Consider the following 20,605-nt stretch of genomic DNA (forward strand, 5'->3'; position numbering starts at 1 on the left):
ACCCAATCACATATATAACCAGCAGCTCATTGCTCCCACAATTGTTTTAGCTTACTTTTGAGCAAGTTTGTTTGGTCATGTTGAGCTACAGGACCAATAGAAAAGATTTTGGACCCATGATTAAGAATAATGTGCATTCTGTTGATATTGTTTTGCTGGTTAAGGGGTGACCATTTCAGTCTCGTTCTTGAATTTTCCACTTTGTTTCTGGATTGACCTTGAAGACTCACAACATTGCCAGTCGTTCACATTGCATATGAAAGTTAGACAAGTTGCTTAGAACTATGTAATAGACATGCACTAGATCACTTTCAAAGGATTCACTGTCTTCAATGGTTGCTGATTTGTAGTGGGATAGCTGGGAGTAGAGAAGCTAAAACTCAGGAAATACCACAAAAGCAAAATACTGGTAATACCTCAAGTTTGAAATATGAACGGAAAGTATTGGAAAAACTCAGTTGGCCTGGCAGCATCTGCAGAGAGAGAAAGAAAGGTTCTGATTGGAATCCAATGAATCTTCTTTGCAACTGATTTAAGGTGGGACACAATTTAAGCTGTATACAAAAAGAAACTCCTGGCTTTCTAAGTGTCTGCAGCCACAGAGATTTAGTGTGTATTTAACAGCATCAATTATTTCATTGCCAAATCTCTTCTGGTCAAGTAGGTTTAAGATGCAATAATGTTTCAAGCCAGTGCTGTCATTTACTGAAGCAATGTATGGATCAAATCTAAAAATGAAAGAAGTTTATGCGCATCAATTCAAGCGCAGCACAGAGCACAGTGTAAATTACTAACTCTAACATCAATCTGATCAATCTCATATCACATAAATAAGCCACAAATATGGGAATATGTCTCACTTTAACATTATCAATGCATTCAGAAATTAAAACTGAAACAACCTTATGTTTAATATGCTTTTAGAAAAATTAATTAGCTTACCAAATCTTAATTTCCGTGCAAATACTTTGTTGATTTCTGAATTTTGTCTCTGATGTAACCTTGTCTCAGGTATCTCAGAATAGCATTTCAAGAGCAGAATTTCAGAATTGTTAGCCAATCAGAACGCCCTTCTCATAAAGTAAAAACTGTTGTTTTTCCTTTACCTTTGCATTTCTTTAGATAAAAAGTGCAAGTTGAAAAGTTCTGACAAAGTATATCTTTTCTTGTAGAGATTAGGTGTCTTAAGAGTTGATAAAATATATCCATGAAGATTAGTACCAGCGCACTGATTGAAAGCAATCAGAAATAAAGTCCACAGCGTGCTGATCACTTTCAAAGATTCATTGATGCTCCACCTCAGTCTGAGCTGTTGTGTAAACATTTAAAGTATCAGATAGCCTACACGCATGTTAATGCATTGTAGCAATGTTTCATTCTATAATTAACATATTCTTGAGAAGGATTCAAACTAATAGTTTCATTAATGGGGCTCATTTGTTGGATCAATCTGGAAACCTCTTTTGTAAGCTTATTTCCTCAATAGCAATATATATTCCTGCCAAGATAATAAGCTTCAGAGCTTTATCTTTACGAACAAGAGGGATAGTATGTAATAATTGTCACGACCTGTTAAAGCTGTATTTAATCATAAATACAACTTGCATGTCTTGTAATAAGTGCATACAATAGGAAACATCTTAAGTTCTCACTGCCAAAACCCATTAACCAACATTTGGAATATTCACTTCAAATGAATCAATTTTGTGCAGGAATCGGTGTCATTTTTCACATTCTGGTTTGTTCCCCATCACTTTGCTATCCAGGATATGAGTGACGCAAAAATGTGTTTTGATGTTTTCATTTTATCCCATTTCTAACTTCAAACATAAAGGCAGCATTCTGAGCAATGCGCTCATCTGTTTAAATTGCCCACCAATGCTGAATAGCATCTCATTTGGGGGTGACACATTTGGACTGAAAGAAATGAATGTAATAAGATAAAGGGGCCATCCTCGTCCATCCTCAAGAAGCAGCCAGTTTATGCCATTGAAGCCACACAAAGTGGCGATTTGTAGAACGTCAAGGGCCGCCTTATGTTGAGGTGCCTCAAGCTTGCATACCTGTTGTTGTGGGGTTGATACCTCAAGCTTCCCGATTGAGCCTGTAGTGTTTGGAGCCTTCCTACCATGCAATTAGGATGCTGTCTCCTGAAAGGTTGTACTTCCAAGAATGCCGACTGAATGGGTGGGCTTGAGAGACTCAGTTCAGGTCATTTTGTCTCCAAGGTGTCAACCACAATTAAAATAGTGGATTTGCCTCTGAGTCAGTATATTGTGGATTCAAGACCTACTCCAGGGATGGGCACATGATCTAGACTGAAACTTTACTGTAGCACCAAGGAAATGTTGCATTGACTATGATTCTCTCTTTGGCTGAGACATTGAATGAGTTGTCCCAATGTGCCAGCTGACTCTTATTCATCAGTTAACACCTAAAACAGATACAAAAACAGAAGTTGCTGGAAAAGCTCAGCAGGTCGGTCAGCACATGAAGAGGAATCAAAATTAGCCTTTTGGGTCCAGTGACCCTTCTTCAGACCAGCTGTTCTGTGAAATGGTCACCAAAGCTGAAATGTTAACTTTGATTTCTCATCACATATAATGCCATTCCTGCTCAGCTTCTCCAGCAACTTCTGTTTTCATTTCAATCTACAGTTCTTTCGGCTTTAACCAAAACAGATAACCTAGTTGTTGCCACATTGCTATTAGTGGGATCTTGCAGTGGAAACATTGACTGTTGTGTTTCCCAGCATCATGACAATAATTACGCTTCAAAAGCATTCACTGGGCTGTCATCTCCTGAGACACTGAAAGGTACAAATTCTTTCTATCCTATAATGGCAATTGAGATTCTATGTGCATCATAAAATGTGCAATTTGCATACTTAAAGAAGCCTTCTATTTGAAACATACTGGCATTTCAACCACCTAGTGACAGGGCACTGACAAAATGGTATTAACTGGGCACTATATTGAATGACCTACTTTCCACTCAGTTAACACTAAATTCAAAAAGTTAAAATCAACCCTGTCATGATCAGTGTTTCCTTATTGTAAGTGTCATCAATGATTAAAGATGGATTTGGAGCTATGCAGTATAGGTGAAAACTGCTTATGTTTTATCAAATTATAATACACTATAAATACAAAAGATAAAAATAGCTCATTTAAAAATCTTAGTCTGATGTTATGTTTAATTGTTGGGATAGCAAATCAATTTAAATAGAAATAGAAAACATTGTCTGAACTTTCTACACTAATGTAATTAAATCTTGAATTTACTACATTAAATTTGGCTGGGCTTTAGGCTTTACAAAATAAATGAATGCAGAATCATAAAATCTTAGTTCAGCATATTACTTCATGTTAATGGAAGTTAGTTTGGTTCATTATAGTTCTGTACAGCTGCATCATTATGTGGTTTAATTTATTAATGTGTACTAAAAGTAAACTAAATGTGATCCATTACAGCTCTATAAAAATAGGTGTGACTGGGAATTGGTTTAATTTCTCAAGAGTAATTGTGCATGAGTAAGTGGGATGCTGTGCAAAAAGCGCATGGTAATGCAGTAATTCAATGTGATTCAACAACTTATGTTTATACTGCCTCTTAAATATAGAAGAAACACTTACAGCATTTAACAATAAATTTAAGAAGAATAGAAAGTGATTTGGGCCATTGGGATTGTGTAAAAATACATGTGAAATAGTTGGATTGGGAGAGTTCTTTACATTAGTTATACATTCTTTTGAAAGGATGCTTTTTGTTGTAGAGAAATATTCCTGTTTAATTTTGAATTCTTTGTTTCCATTAGCAACGGGAATAGCAGTGCTTCAAGTAGTCTTGGCTTAGTGGATCTGGATACCTATCAGGAAAGCCTTTCATCACGTGCTTTACCCAGGTGTGATATAATCTTCATAAACATAAGGAAAGGGAGTTATTCTTTAGCAGTTCAAGACTTGTGGGTTGTGCTTTTTTTCTCAACTTGACATTCTAGTGCGGTAACAAGGGAACACAAACAGGAATTGCAGGAAAAACTCAGCATCAGTTTCGGGTCCAATGACCCTTCCGCAAAACAGCAAACAGCGGAAGGGTTTATGGGACTTCAGCCTCAAGAGAGAGGGGTGAGGGCGAAGGTGGTCAAGTAAGAGGTCACCACCTGGAAGCTTCAGCCACTCTATGGGTCTGGTGTCGCGGTCCGAGCGCCTGTGCAAAAATTCAACCCAAAATCTCAGGCTAGATATGCACAAGTTTAACTGTGGCTATATCCTGGATAAAGAATGCTCTGGTAGAGTGCATTTTACATTAAAGCTCTATCTGCCAAATCTCGCAACAAAGCTCAACATCCATAGTCTTATTTATAAACGGAAAATAGCACTGCAAGCTACACATATAAATTCAAATAGGAAAAGGAATCAACGACAAAGAGGAAATACTTCCATCAGTATAAATGATAAATCTGAATGCGTTGTTAAATAATCATTACTTTGTTTTGCCAGTGAAATCGTAAGTGGAAAGGAATCAGTGAAAGATACTAGGGAGCATTTGGATGGTAAGGTAGCCTATATGTTGGATAATCAAACAAATACCTTTCTGATTGTCAATCATTCCACATGAATGAACTTAGAGTTATTTTTAAATATTTTTCAGAACGCACATCGCAATTATCAATGGAAGCAGTCACTTGCCAAAGGGAGTTTCTTGTGCTGAATTTTGACGTGAATCCTGAATGTGTTGACTCAGAATTGCGAGCAATCTTGCAGTGGATAGCTGCTTCTGAACTTGGCTTTCCAGTGGTTTACTTCAAAAAATCCAAGGAGAAAAGGAACGAAAAGGTACCTTTCATTTGAGTAAAGCAATTGCTTACGGGCTATTCTCGTCTCCTCCACATAATGCTTCTTGTATCATATGTAATTTCTAGGGCAGGAGACAGTTTGGCAAAAACCTGGCAGTTCAGCATCAGGTCAAGCAAACAGTAGCTATCTGACAGCAGTATGGGTTAGCCTTGCCTTCTGAATGAATCTTGATCCTCGCAGAACAGACGACCATGCTTCTATTATTAAAAGGCATCAGAACTGCAACAGGCAACTCACACCTAAGCTCTACAATTAGAAAATTAATAATTAAAAAAAGAGCATTAATGCAATTAATGTATTGTAAAGTGTCAGTATTACAGTATTAATTAACATTAAAAGACTTAATTGAAATAATGATTAAAATAATAGTTAATGCATCGCTGTCTCCAATACCCAGGACCCTCATTTATCTAAAATCCCAAACTCTCCCTGTATCCAAATCACTGAGCTCTCACTCCCTCCAATACCTGGAGCCCTCACTGTTTCGGATTTCCAGAGCTTCACCATATCCAATAAACTGGGAAATTAGTAACAAGACAGAGAGAACAAAAATTTACTCAGGAGAATTTTCTGCATCAATAAATTTCTAATCCATTGAGAGGAATTCTTAGGAAAATAGCGGGCCAAGTGATTGAAATTGCAGTAGTGGAATATTTTGAAGGATAGTAGCCATCATTTCAAAAGCGTCAAATCACCTGCAGAAAACAACAATAGCAATCTATAGTAAGAATAGCCAACTGGGTTAGCACAAACTTCAGTGGGGGTGAGAGTAAATCTTGCCCAGTTGAATTGAAATAAACAATCGGCAGGCAAATCTGTAACCGAACAACAGGCAATCTTTAGAGATGAGATAGCTTTGGTACATTTGGTGCCACAAAAGAAAAGACAGAAGAAACAAATCTAGAGCTTCCTTGGATGATGGAAGGGATAGAAAGCAAGAGGAAGCTGAAAATGAGCAAATGTAATGGATAGATAATAAAACCCAGAACCAGACTGAATGAAGAAGCTTCAAAGGGAAGTTGAAGAAGCAAGGGAAGTATGAGAGCAGCCAGCTGGCTTAAAAGGAAGCCGAAAGTTTTCTGTTAGTGTATTAATGGTGAAATGGTAGCAAAAGGAGTCCAACTGACTCCGGATGTACTATGTATTTAAAAATGGGTGGCACGGGGTAGACTGAGGTACTCATTAAATATGTCATCTCTGTCTCTGTCAAGGAAGTTGATGGTAGCCAACTAATCATGAATAAAGAGATAGCGGATACACTTAAACAAAAAGAAAAGAACTGTGGATACTGGATCAGAAACAAAATAAAAATCTAAAATGTTGGAGAAACCAGTTCTGAAGAAGGGTCACCGGACTTGAAATATTAACATTGTTTTCTATCACAGATGCTGCCAGACCTGCTTAATTTCCCTAGCCATTTCTGTTATTTTGTTTTTCTTTGTAGCAGATATACTTGCTGTGTTTAAAATTGATGAGGAAAATTATTTAAATAGTTTAGCTGTACATAAAGTTAACAGGGTAACAGGATCAGGTGGCATTAATCCAAGGATACTAAGCAAGTAAGCATGACCATTCTGGATGTGCTAGCCATCATTTTCTAATCCTCTTTAGTCACTGAGGTGCTGCTAGAGGATTTATGAATTAAAATGTAACAGCCATGTTCAAATAAGGATGTCATGACATGCCTAGAAACTACAGGTCAGTTTAACCTTGATGGTGGGAAAGGTTGTAGAAAGGGTTATTCTATGTAAAATGAATAGCTAACGAGGGATATGTAAGTTAATAAAGGCAAGTCTGCTTGGATTTGTAAGGGGAAAACTAACTAACTTTCTGGTGTTTCTGGCTGTTATAAAGCAGGGGCTGGCCGCCCGATAACTAAAACTGAAACACCCAAAGTGGCTTGCCTCACCCTATAATCTATTAAGAGAAATGTGAGAAATGGTATAACCTGCTTCTCACCCCCAATCTGTTATAAATGAGTGGTTAAATGAAATAAACCACTGACACTCACTCTATAATAAACATACAGTGTATGTATCTAACTGTGAACAAATTATCTGAACTATTAATAAATCAAACAATTCCCCTCTAACTAGCAACTATTCCTCAAAAAACAAGTTTCTAATGGTTTGCTTTTCCAACAAATATAAATCCATCTTAAATAAATCAAAATAATAAAAGATTAGAATTTAGTCTCTCAAAATTACAACCAAGTCACATCTTCTAGAATGTTCTATACCTTCTTTATTGATCTTCTTTCAGGAATGTTCTCTCTGTGAAGTCTTCTGTCTGGAACATTAGCTAAGGGTGCCGTGGTACATTTATTAATTAGATGATGCTTTCTCTAAGAGCTGAGAGAGCTGATCTCTTATCAGATCGTGGCTGGTTGTCTCCTGATTATCCAATGCCCTCATCTTTTATACCCTTGATGACACACCAGTTTTTCTACAATAGGATTGGTCCTATGTTGCTAAAACCATCAGATTTAAATTTAATTGGTTTTTAGTATCTAAGGGCCTGGTTTAAATTAGTTGGCTAAATTCAAATTTAAAGTCTTGGTAACAAAATAAAACTGCGCTTGGCTGCTAACCAAACAGCCTATTGATACAAATGTTACAATTCAGATGCTTTGTACAAACCCACAAGCTGCACACAGATATTTTTTAAAATCTCTAAGCCTAGAAAAAGCACATCACCTTTTAAAGCAACCACGCACTTCCTCCCCCACCCCCATCATTTTACAAACATCAATATTTTACAAGCACCAAATTCTAACATCCTGCCTTCCAACCCACAAGTAGTCTACCCAACTTTGCAACATAAAAAAGAGGATAAGTTAGGGTAGTATGATTGACATGTGTTACAAGGTCTGAAAACAAGTTATAATAAAAGTAAAGTTAGAACTCCGGGCACAAAATAGTCAATGGCAACACAGGTACAATATTAGCTGAGTGACATGAAACAGAGTAGTAATGAGCCATTTCTTTTCAAATAGGTATTCCTCATGGGTTGTTTTTTGATGTATATTAATGACCTAAACTGTTTGCTATACTGTGAACAGTGTAAAAATTTGCAGATGACTTAAAATTTGGAGATACTGTAAACTGTAAGGAGCTTCATCATGAATTCTTGGCTGAGAGCCCAAAAAGGCTTACTCCGTTGAAATAATTCAGCCCCTGGAAAATTATTACTTGATTTACAGCTCTGGCTCTCTGATCTCTAGTGTCAATTGCACAGTATTTATTTACAAAGTACTCAGAAGTTTCAAGCACTCACAGATTCTACTATTATCACTTTAAGGGAAAGATTTATTGTTCTGTAATAAAATACTCTGTAATAATCTGATCCTGGTACCATGTTAACTTTGTGTACAGCCAAACTATTTAATAATCTTCCTTATCAATTTTAAACCCAACAAGTGTATTTGTTACTAACAAAGAAAAACAAAATAACAAAAATGGCTCAAGAAATTCAGCAGGTCTGGCAAGGGCACAGTGTTAACATTTCGAGTCCGGTGACCCTTCTTCAGAATGAGTTTCTCCAACATTTCAGTTTTGAGAAATGTGAAAATTAAAGAGTAAACTACTGTATTTTGAGGGTTTTGTCAAGTCAAAACTTGTTATTCAAGATTTTGACAATGTAGCAATATGTTTCCAGGCACTGTTATGCAATCACTTATTTCTTTTGTTTGAATTCAGTTTTTAGATGTTGTCCAGTCTGCACACAAGAAAGCTTGGAAGCTGAAAGATCTGTTTCTTGCAATTCTGCAGTATTGTAAAGTGCAGGAGGAGGCAGGAAGCCTTCCCACAACAAGTCTGTTTGACTGGCTTCTTGAATTTAAAGGTTAATTTTCAATTTTGACTTTGTAAATAAACAAGTATAATAGTCAATTTTTGAAGTAGGTTCTTATGACTATTTTAAGGCCAGTTTGTGTTCTCCTTGAAGTGACTAATCATACATCATGTAAACATGGGGAAAACCAAGCAGTACTGTACACAACATGTGAAAGCTATCAATTTATGGAGGTCAGTCAGAAACAATTTTCTATTTATACTCAAGATATGGTGTTTCTGTCATTGACAGATTTAATATATCTATGATTATAATGGATAAATATCTTATTACATTGCCAAAGCAGTACCCATGCTTTGCAGTGCATGCACACTGATATAAACAAGCCACATTGTACAAAGTTGAAAAAATTGCTAACTTTTATCTGCTGTGTACTGTACATGTGAAGAAGCTGACACTGACATGCAGAAGCCATAATGTATCAGACAGCAACAACTGTCAGCGTTTACAAAGTGTGTATTGTACATGTATATTTGTGTGGCATGTTTTAAAGCAGATTTGGATAGTGTTTTTTAAAAATATTTTTGCAATCATATGAAAATTATGTAATGTAGGTACAGTGAGCATGTATGTCTACACAAACAACCTTTAAGTTCCTGTATAGATCAAGTTAATCACAACTGCACAATAATTTTGATGTACTGAGATTGCTTATCTGTTTAAACGATTATGTAATATTAGGTCAGAGATCAGACTGTAAGACTGAAAAATGCAGCTTCTCCAAACCAAAATCTTTGCAAAGTGCTGCCAATCAGAGATATAACTGCTGTATGAATTCCTACCAGCTTCATTACAGGGACCATTTTGTCTGGCAACACAAACAAATAAGTGGGAATCAAACCACTTGGAAACTACGCACTGTGGTCAGGCTGTATTAATTTTTGAAAATAAATCAGTCACATGTCTAAAACTATGATATCTGACATTTAAAGAAAGACTTGAATTTACACAACCCTTTTCATGTCTACCAGATATTGCCAGCACTTTATAAACAAAGAAATTCTTTTCAAGTGTGATGCAAGAAACACGTGTGTCAAACTCCAACAATGTGATAATTGCCAGATAACCTGTTTATCTGGTGTTGGCTGATGGATAAATCACTGACTGGGACCCAAAGATAATCACTTGCTCTTCTTCAACATAGTGCTATGAGATCTTTTATATCCACCTCATCAATGGGGTGTCAGTTTAACTTCTCACCTGAATGATGGCACTTCTGAAGGTGGAACATCCTCCAGTACGGCACAGCAGTGTCAGCCTCAATTTTTATGCTTAAGCCCCGTAATAGGAGTCAAAGACAAGAATCTTGTGACTCACTCAAGAGTACAATCAACACAGTTACTGTGGAAGGGTCACTCGACCCAAAATTTAAACTCTGATTTCCCTTCACAGATGCTGGCAGACATGATGAGTCCTTCCAGCAATTGTTATTTTTGGCTCTGAACTACAATTGTTAAACACTATCATTTGACAGAAAAATCATATCAGATTTTGCCAGTGACAGGATTGCGTGATAAATAGAAAAGAATATCCATGTGCAGTTTCCATTTGGCTTGAGTATCTATTTATTTATTTTTATTTATTTTCAAAACAATACATTTCTTTAAAATATGTACTTTAAAAAAAGCACAAACCGAGGAGATCAGAGTGAAGAATGGAACAAGCCACAATTAACAGTAAAATCTATCGTGTTTCATTAGAAACAAACATTCAGGGTTAAAAAGAATTTGGGTTCTGTATAGATTTACAACTTAATTTGTTTTATTGCCTACAAAGTTATTTTGTTAAGTTTAGTCAAATTAATTTTTATTTGACAGGTTATTTACAGTACCATAGTAAAACAGTAAAACATTACAGAACATGTGCATTTCAAGCTCCCATTGAAGTCTTGTTTAGGATTTTGTGCTTTACCTCATATAGTACTGTGACAACAATTTCCTGATTACTGTAAGAACTTCACATGACTTAAAAATCCATCTTCTTCACATTATACCATGAAACTGGACTCATCATGGATGCAGCTTACAATAAATATTGATGATGTGTCAGGACTGGCGTTGTTCGTCTAAGTTCCAGAACCTTTCCCTCTCTTTCTCCTTTTTTAAAAATAAGACTATAAGATATATAAGCAGAATTAGGCCATTTGGCCCATCAAGTCTGCTCCACCAGTAGATCATGGCTGATATGTTTCTCAACCTCATTTCCCTACCATCTCCCTGTAACCTTTGAATACCTTACCAATTAAAAACCTATCTGTCTTTTAAATGCACTCAGCCACTCAGAGCCCACTGAGGCAATGAGATCCACAGATTCACCGGCCTGCGGCTAAAGAAATTCCTCCTCATCGCTGTCATTCTTTCACTCTGAAGCTGTGCCCTCAGGTCCTAGTCTTTCCTACTAGTAGAAACATCTTCTGTGTCCACACTATCTACGCCTCTCTATTATGTACATTTCAGTGGAATCCCCTCCTCATCCTTCTAAACTCTATCAAGTGCAGATCCAGTGTCCTCAACCATGCCTCATGTGACAAGACCTTCATCCCTATAATCATTCTTGTAAACCTCTTCTGGACCACCTCCAATGCCAACATGACCTTCTTTTGAAAACTGCTCACAGTATTCCAAATGCAATCCAACCAGAACCCTTTACATTCTCAGCAGTATATCTCTGCTCTTGTATTTTAGCTAATGAATACTAACATTACAATCACACTGCTAACTGCTGACTGAATCTACATGTTAACTTTAAGAGATTCCTGAACTATGGCTCCCTTTCTACTTTAGATTTCTGAAGACTTTTCCCATTTAGGAAGCAGTCTGCACCTCTGCTCTTTCCTCTCACAGTGCATAATGTCATACTTTCCACATTACATTTCATCTGCCACTTCTTTGCCCACTGTCCTAGCCTAAGTCCTTCTACAGCCTCCTTGCTTCCTCAACACTACTTGCCCCTCCACCTCCGCCGCATCTGCTCCCACGATAAGACATTCCACTCCCGCACATCCCAGATGTCCAAATTCTTTAAGGACCGCAACTTTCCCCCCACAGTGATCGAGAATGCCCTTGACCGCGTCTCCCACATTTCCCGCAACACATCCCTCACACCCCGCCTCCGCCACAACCGCCCCAAGAGGATCCCCCTCGTTCTCACACACCACCCCACCAACCTCTGGATACAACGCATCATCCTCCGACACTTCCGCCGTCTACAATCCGACCCCACCACCCAAGACATTTTTCCATCCCCACCCCTGTCTGCTTTCCGGAGAGACCACTCTCTCCGTGACTCCCTTATTCGCTCCACACTGCCCTCCAACCCCACCACACCCGGCACCTTCCCCTGCAACCGCAGGAAATGCTACACTTGCCCCCACACCTCCTCCCTCACCCCTATCCCAGGCCCCAAGATGACATTCCACATTAAGCAGAGGTTCACCTGCACATCTGCCAATGTGGTATACTGCATCCACTGTACCCGGTGTGTCTTCCTCTACATTGGGGAAACCAAGCGGAGGCTTGGGGACCGCTTTGCAGAACACCTCCGCTCGGTTCGCAACAAACAACTGCACTTCCCAGTCGCAAACCATTTCCACTCCCCCTCCCATTCTTTAGATGACATGTCCATCATGGGCCTCCTGCAGTGCCACAATGATGCCACCCGAAGGTTGCAGGAACAGCAACTCATATTCTGCTTGGGAACCCTGCAGCCTAATGGTATCAATGTGGACTTCTCGAGCTTCAAAATCTTCCCTTCCCCCACCGCATCCCTAAACCAGCCCAGCTCGTCCCCTCCCCCCACTGCACCACACAACCAGCCCAGCTCTTCCCCCCCACCCACTGCATCCCAAAACCAGTCCAACCTGTCTCTGCCTCCCTAACCTGTTCTTCCTCCCACCCATCCCTTCCTCCCACCCCAAGCCGCACCCCCAACTCCTACCTACTAACCTCATCCCACCTCCTCGACCTGTCCGTCCTCCCTGGACTGACCTATCCCCTCCCTACCTCCCCACCTACACTCTCTCCACCTATCTTCTTTTCTCTCCATCTTCAGTCCGCCTCCCCCTCTCTCCCTATTTATTCCAGTTCCCTCTCCCCATCCCCCTCTCTGATGAAGGGTCTAGGCCCGAAACGCCAGCTTTTGTGCTCCTGAGATGCTGCTGGGCCTGCTGTGTTCATCCAGCCTCACATTTTATTATCTACTACTTGCCCCTCTGCCTATCTCTGTGTCATCGGCAAACTTAGCAACAGCCCTTTCTGTTCCTTTGCCCAGCTCATTAATGTGTAATTGTGGTTCCAACACCAACCTCTGTGGAACTCTACTAGTTACAGACTGCCATCCCGGAAAAGACCCCTTTATTCTTACTCTTTGCCAATACACTATCCACACCTTGCCTCTAATACCGTGAGCTCTTCTCTTATTTAACAGTCTCCTTTACAGTACATTGTCAAAGACCTTCTGGAAATCCAAATAGATCATGCCTATTCTCTATCCTATGTCTAACATGCTTGGTATCTCCTCAAAATTCTACCAAATTTGTCAGGCATGATCTCTCCTTAATGAAGCCATGTTGACCCAGTCCTTTTTTACCATGCACTTCCAAGTGCTCCACAATCTCATCCGTAATAATGGACTTTGAAATCTTACCAATGCCTAATGCCAGGCTCTCCGCCCTATAGTTTCCTGTCTTCTGCTTCTTCTCTCCTTAAATAGAGGTGTTACTGTAGCCATTTTCCAGTTCTTTGGAACCCTCCCTGATTCCGATGATTCCTGGAAGATCACCACCAATGCCTCTATAATCTCCTCTCCTATCTCCTTCAGAAGTCAAGGTGTCATCTGGTTCAGTGATTTATCCATCTTCAGTCATATCAGTTTCTTCAGTATATTCTCCTCAGTGATGGCCACTACAGTCACCTTTGCCCTCAACTCTCTTGAAGTTGTGGTATGCCACTAATGTCTTCTACAGTGAAGACTGATGCAAAATACCTATTCAGTTCCTCGGCCATTTCTTTGTTCCCCATTACTACTTCTCTAGCATCATCTTTCCCACTCTTGTGTCTCTTCTTACCTTTTATATATAGAACAGAAAAGAACAGCACAGGAACAGGCCCTTTGGCCATCCAAGACTATGCCAACAGATTTTGCCCTTCCATACTAAAACTGTCTTCATTTACAGGATCACTACCCCTCTAGTCCTTTCCTATTGATGTATTCATCCAGGTGTTTCTTGAATGCTACTATTGTGTACACTTCCACCACATCCTCTGGCAACATGTTCCAGGCACTCACCGCCCTTTGTGTGAAAAACCTGCCTCACACATCTCTTTCAAACTTCCCCCCTCTCACCTATGTTTTAAACATCTCCCCCCTTACACCTTGACCCTATGTGCCCTAGTAATTGACCTCTCCACCATGGGAAAAAGCCTCATACTTTCCAATCTATCCATGCCATTCACGATCTTATACACTTCTATCAAGTCATCCTCAAGCTCCTGCGTACCAGAGAAAACACCCAGTCTATCCAACTTGTCTTCATAGCTAAAATTCCCCATAGCAGGCAACATCCTGGTAAACTTTCTCTGCACTGTCTCCAAAGCATCCACTACCTTGGGGTAGTGTGGTGACCAGAAATGTACGCAAAATTCCAAGTGCTGCATAACTAAAGTTCTATAAAGCTGCAGTATAACTTGTCTATCCTTATACTTAACATCCCTTGCAATGAAAGCAAGCATGCCATAAGCCTTTTTTAACTATCTTATCTACCTGTACTGCCACCTTCAGTGATCTGTGGACCTGGTCTCCCAGATCCCTCTGCATATCAATACTCCTAAAGGTTCTGCCATTCACTGCATAATTTCCAGCTGTACTTAACCTTCCAAAATGCATCACCTCACAGTTCTCCAGATTAAACTCCATCTGCCATTTTTCTGCCCATGCCGCCAACTGATCTATATCCTCCAGCAATCCTCAACTCCACTAATCTTTATATGGTCTGCAAACTTGCTAATTAGACCAGCTATGTTTTCCTCCAAATCATTCATAAATCATGAACAGCAGATCCAATCCTGATTTCTGTGGAACACCACTGGTCACAACCCTCCATTCTGAAAAGCATCCTTCTACCACTATAGTCTATGACCAAGCCAGTTTTGTATCTCTCTTGCCAGCTCACCCCTGATACCATGTGACTTCACCTTTTGCATCTGTCTGCCATGAGGGACCTTGTCAAAGGCTTTACTTCGCCATCTCTTCAAAAATTTTGATCAGGTTTGTGACGCATGACTTCTCCCACACAAAACCATGTTGCCTATCACTAATGAGTCCATTTGTTTCTAAATGCATATGGATCTTCTCTCTGAGAATTTTTTCTAATAATTTTCCTACCACCGACAGGTTTGTAATTTCCAGGATTATCCCTGTTAGCCTTCTTAAACAATGGGACAACATTGGCTATTCTCCCGTCCTCTGTGACCTTACCTGTAGCCAAGCAGGATACAAAGATGTCTGTCAGTGCTCCAGCAATTTGTTCTCTTGCATTCCTCAAAATTCTGGGATAGGTCCCATCAGGACACAGGGACTCATCTACCTTAATACTTTTTAAGTAGTGCAACCCCTTTTCCTTTTTAATAGCAACTTGGCTTAGAAACTTGACACCCACTTCCCTGAGATCATTTTCCACCAATTCCTTCTCTTTGGTGAATACCAACATAAAGTATTCATTTAGGACCTTCCCTACCTGTTATGGTGCCACACACACATTCCCTCCTTTCTCCATGAGTGGGCCAACTCTTTCCCCGGCTACCCTCTTGCTGCTTATACAAGTATATCTATCCTTCATTTTCACAGGGACGTGCTGCTTCTGAACTCTTATTAACTGCCATTTGAAAAACTCCCAGATATATGATATAGAATTACCCTCAAACAGCCACATCTAATCAACATTCTCTAGTTCTTGCCTAATATTGTTGTAGTTCACCTTCCCCCAATTTAACACCTTCACCCCCGAGGATTGCTGTCATCCCTATCCATGAGTATCTTAAAACTCATTATCATGTTATGATCACTACTCCCAAAATGGCCCCCCACTGAAACTTCACTCACCTGGCAGGGCTCATTTCCCAAAACCAGATCCAGCATAACCTCTTCCCACAGGGACCATGTACATATTGTGTCAGGAAACCCTCTTAAATGGTCTTTACAAATTTTGCTCCATCCATGCTTCCAGCACATAGTGAGTCCCAGTTAATACAGGTGAAGTTAAAATCACCCAGCATAACAACCCTGCTATTTTTACATCTTTCCAAAATCTGTCTACATATTCACTCCTCTGTCTCCCATTGGAGAGAGGCCTCTAGTATACCCCCAGCATTGTGAATTCACCTTTCCTTTTCCTGCCTTCTACTCATATTGCCTTGCTTCATGAGTTATCTGATGTATCCTCCCTCAGTACAGCTGTGAGATATTCCTTTACCTCCCTTGTTATCACATCAGTACCATCTAAAACCTGAGACATTCAGCTGTGAGTCCTGTCCCTCTTTCAGCCAAGTCTCTGTAATCATATTAATGTCATAGTTCCGAGTACTAACTAAAGCTCAAGTTCATTTACTTTGCCAGTTATAGTTCTTGCATTGAAACACATGCATTTCAGACCGCCTCGCATGCTCTTTTCAGCAGCATTTCCCTGCCTGTTCTCCATTAATCTCTGCATCTACACTACCCTATTCCCCTGGTTCCCATCCTCCTGCCACACTAGTTTACAGCCTCCCCAACCACTCTACTATGTATCCCCCCCAAGGATATCATTCCCAGTCCTGCCCAGGTGTAACCTGCCCAGTTTGTACTGGTCCCATCTCCCCCAGAACCCGTCGCAATGCCTCATGAATCTGAAACCCTCCCCCTCACATCATATTTTTAGCCATATGTTCATCCTACACATCCTGCTATTTCTACTCTGAATACCTTGTGGCACTGGTAGTAAGATAACTATATTTGAGGTCCTACATTTCAACTTTCTTCCTAGTTCTCTATATTCTGCTTTTACAACTTCATGCCTTTTTAAACCTATGTGATTATTACCAACACATACCACGACCACTGGCTGTTCGCCTTTCCCCTCCACAATGTCCTGCAGTTGCTCCAAGACATCCAGGACACTAGCACCAGGGAGGCAACACACCATCCTGGACTCTCATTTGCAGCCACAGAAACTCCTATCTGTTCCCATTACAATTGAATCCCCGATATCTATAGCATTTCTATGCCTGTCCTTCCCTCCTTCTGCAGCAGAGCCAACCATGGTGCCATGAATTTGGCTGCTGATGTTATCCCCTCAGAGGCCATTCCCCTCAACAGTGTCCAAAACAGTATATCTGATTTGCAGGAGAATAGCCACAGCACATTCCTATACTGTCTGCTTAGCCCTCCCGCTCTGCCTGGTGGTCACCCATTAACTTCCTGCCTGTGGAGTCTGAGTCTGCAGTGTTACCACCTCTCTACATGTGCGCTCCACAACACTCTCCACCTTGTGAATGCTCCGCAGTGTCCCAGACGCCGCTCCAATTCTGAAAGTTGGGCTTCCAGGAGCTGCAGCTGGAGACATTCCTTGCACATATGCAGGTCCCAGGCGCTGGAAATGTACCTGCCTTCCCATATCAAGCAAGAGAAACAGACTACAATTGGGAGCTCTCTGCCATGTCTCACCCCTTTAAGTTCTTAAATTAATTATTCCTTACAATGTTAAATACCTTTAATACTAAGTTGAAGCTTCTGATGATCTCTGCTCTAATAACAATTTCTCAAAGCTTAATTGTTACTCACAAACAAGTTTCCAGAAACACTTTAGGCTCAAACTCCTGTACCCACTAGAACTCTTGTTGCTGGCCTTCCTTTCTGTTCGAACCTTGCCTCTCCGTTTTGTTTTGGTTAGAGGCAGAAGGACGGATGAACCACAGTAATATAATGTTCCAGCAGGTTTTTCCATGATACCCTTCACACTCACTGATAACAAAGTCCACTCCCAGAATGCAAACGAATGATGACGCAGCACCCTCTGGTTTGGTTCTCTTCCTCTTGCTAATCATCAGGATGATCTTCCATGATACCTTTCAAGCTCACACTGGCTGTGAATTCCACAGCCAGAATGCAAACAAGTGACAACTGAGCACCCTCTGGTTAAACGTATAAAAAAATACTCTTACGATCTTTTATATCACCAGCTAGCTTAACCTCATAAAAACCAAAAGGACTGATGATGCTGTAAATCAGGAACAAAGACAGAAGTTGCTGCAAAAGCTCAGCAGGTCTGGCAGCATCTGTGTAGAAAAAATTAGAGTTAACGCTTAGGGTCAGGTGACCCTTCCTCAGAACCTCATATTTCATTTACTCCCCCCTTATTGTTTCGTTTTAATTTAGTTCTCTGTTGATTTTAAAGGCTTCCCAATCCCCTGTCTTCCCACTTACCTTCACCATATTGTAGTCAAAACGCACGACCTATTGTTTACTTCACTGAGGGAGGGTATCCCATCAATGACTTACTAATTATTAACACCAGCACACTCATTCTGTTTGTCAGCTATGTGGGCATTTATATCTCTGAGACTAACATTCAGTCATATTTCAACCTGATTGTGCCAATTTTTCAGGAGTTTTTGATTCAACATGTATGAAGCAGAACTTCTACTAATCTTTTAAAGAAGCAAGTCAATGACTGTGGGAAGACCAAAGGCAGGAAATCCCAGCCCTGTTGCACAATAACCATTGGTAAGCTATGCCAGCGTGCCTTCTCTTGACCCTAGAAACTTGGGTAGGATTAGTGTTGATTCTTTCTCCCATAACAGCTCTAATCCTGCTTGCATTCTTCTTTGTGGGTGTATGTAAGCAAAACCTACATTCATCTAGCGCTTTTCATAACATCAATGTATCAAAGCAATTTGGAACTTCTTTTGATGTATAGTCAGTTTAGCAAAGTATAAATGCAGTATGTAGCCAACTATTCTGCACAGCAAGGTCCAACAAGAGTGGCAAAGGTAAACATTGGTCTTTTAGAGGATGAGAAGGCCAATTTAATAACTAGGAATGAGGAAATAGCTGAGGCATAAAACAGTTACTTTGTGTTGGTCTTCACAGTGGAAGACACAGATAACATGCTGAAAACGGATGGCAAGAAGGTACAGCAGGTGAGGACCTAGAAACGATCATTATCACTAAGGAGGCAGTGCTGGGAAAGCTAATGGGGCTAAATGTAAACAAGTGTCCTGGCACCTGATGAAATGCATCCCAGGATACTAAAAGAGGTGATGGTGAAATAGCAAATGCTATTCTGGTAAGTATTTACCAAAATTCACTGGAGTCCAGGGTGGTTCCCACAGATTGGAAAACAGCCAATGTAATGCCACTGTTTAAAAAAGGAAGTAGACAAAAAGCAGCTAACTATAGACCAGTTAGCTTAATTTCAGTAATGGGAAAAATCAAGGAAGAAATCACAAGACATCTAGATATAAATTCTCCCATTGGGAACACTCAGCATGGGTTCATGAAGGGTAGGTTATGTTTAACTAAATTGGTGGAATTCTTTGAGGATATTACTTGCATGGTGGACAATGGGGAACCTGTGGATGTGGTGTATCTGGGTTTCCAGAAGGCATTTGACAAGGTGCCACATCAAAGGCTGCTACATAAGAAATTTGCATGGTATTACAGGTAATGTATTGGCATGGATAGAGGATTGGTTGACGTGTAGAAAGCAAAGAGTTGGGGTAAATGGGTATTTTCTGGATGGCTATCATTGACTAGTGGTGTGCCTCAGGGATCAATGTTGGAATAGCCATTGTTTAGAACTTACATTGATGATTTGGAATTGGGGACTAAGTGTGGTGTGTCAAAATTTGCAGATGACACTAAGGTGAGTGGTAGAGCCAAGTGTGCAGAGGACACTGAAAGACTGCAGAGATATATAGATAGTCTAAGTGAGTGGGCAAAGGCCTGGCAGATGGTGTACAATGTTGATAAGTGTGAGGTCATCCATTTTGGTGGAAATAACAGCAAAATTGACTGTTTGATGTGGTAAAAAAATTGCAGCATGCTGCTGTGCAGAGGGACTTGGGTGTCCTTGTGCAAGAATTGCTAAAAGTAGGATTGCAGATGCAGCAGGTAATTAAAAAGGCAAATGGAATTTTGTCTGTCATTGCCAGAGGGATGGAGTTTAAAAACAGGACGGCTATGTGGCAGCTGTATAGAGTCCTGGTGAGGCCACACCTGGAATACTGTGTGCAGTTTTGGTCTCCTTACTTGAGAAGAGATACACTAGCACTGGAGGGGGTGCAGAGGACATTCACTTGGCTGATTCCAGTATTAAGAGTATTGGATTATGAGGAGAGACTGAGTAGACTGGGGTTATACTCATTGGAATTCAGAAGAATGTGGGGAAATCTTATAGAAACATATAAGATTATGAAGGGAATAGATAAGGTGGATGCAGGGAGGTTGTTTCCTCTAGCAGGTGACACTAGGACTAGGGGGCATCATCTCTAAATAAAAGGTAGCAGATGTAGGGCTGAGGTCAGGAGGAACTCCTTCACCCGAAGTGTTGTGAATCAGTGGAAATCCCTGTCCAGTGAAGTGGTTGAAGCTACCTCACTGAGTATGTTTAATACAAAGCTAGATACATTTTTGAACAGTAAAGGAATTAAGGGTTATGGTGTGGGGGCAGGTAAGTGGAGCTGAGTCTCAAAAAGATCAGCCATGATCTTATTAAATAGCAGGGCAGGCTCGAGGGGGCAGATGGCCTATTCCTCCCCCTAGTTCTGATGTTCTTACAACCAGTAACATATTGCCTAGATAATCTTAGTGAAGAGGATGTTGACTGAGGATGAATATTCATCAGAATACCCCGATCACTC

At 40.3% G+C, this 20,605-nt stretch overlaps 1 protein-coding gene across 4 annotated transcripts in view; it reads left to right on the plus strand.

The window, feature by feature from the left end:
• Positions 1-20,605, plus strand: part of sphkap (SPHK1 interactor, AKAP domain containing) — a 439,339-nt gene that overhangs the window by 416,483 nt on the left and 2,251 nt on the right. For 3 of the 4 annotated variants that reach the window (XM_059651148.1, XM_048541821.1, XM_059651147.1), the window contains exons 9-13: positions 3,818-3,904; positions 4,503-4,555; positions 4,654-4,838; positions 8,558-8,702; positions 18,350-18,467. In XM_059651148.1, coding sequence (XP_059507131.1) covers positions 3,818-3,904; positions 4,503-4,555; positions 4,654-4,838; positions 8,558-8,702; positions 18,350-18,390 — 511 coding nt within the window. In that variant the 3' untranslated portion in view covers positions 18,391-18,467. Of the gene's footprint in view, positions 1-3,817; positions 3,905-4,502; positions 4,556-4,653; positions 4,839-8,557; positions 10,764-18,349; positions 18,468-20,605 lie in introns of those variants that run through there. The other variant, XM_048541823.1, reaches the window with a different exon arrangement.

The sequence above is a fragment of the Stegostoma tigrinum genome, chromosome 14, assembly GCF_030684315.1.
Source record: "Stegostoma tigrinum isolate sSteTig4 chromosome 14, sSteTig4.hap1, whole genome shotgun sequence".
Lineage (NCBI taxonomy): Eukaryota > Metazoa > Chordata > Chondrichthyes > Orectolobiformes > Stegostomatidae > Stegostoma > Stegostoma tigrinum.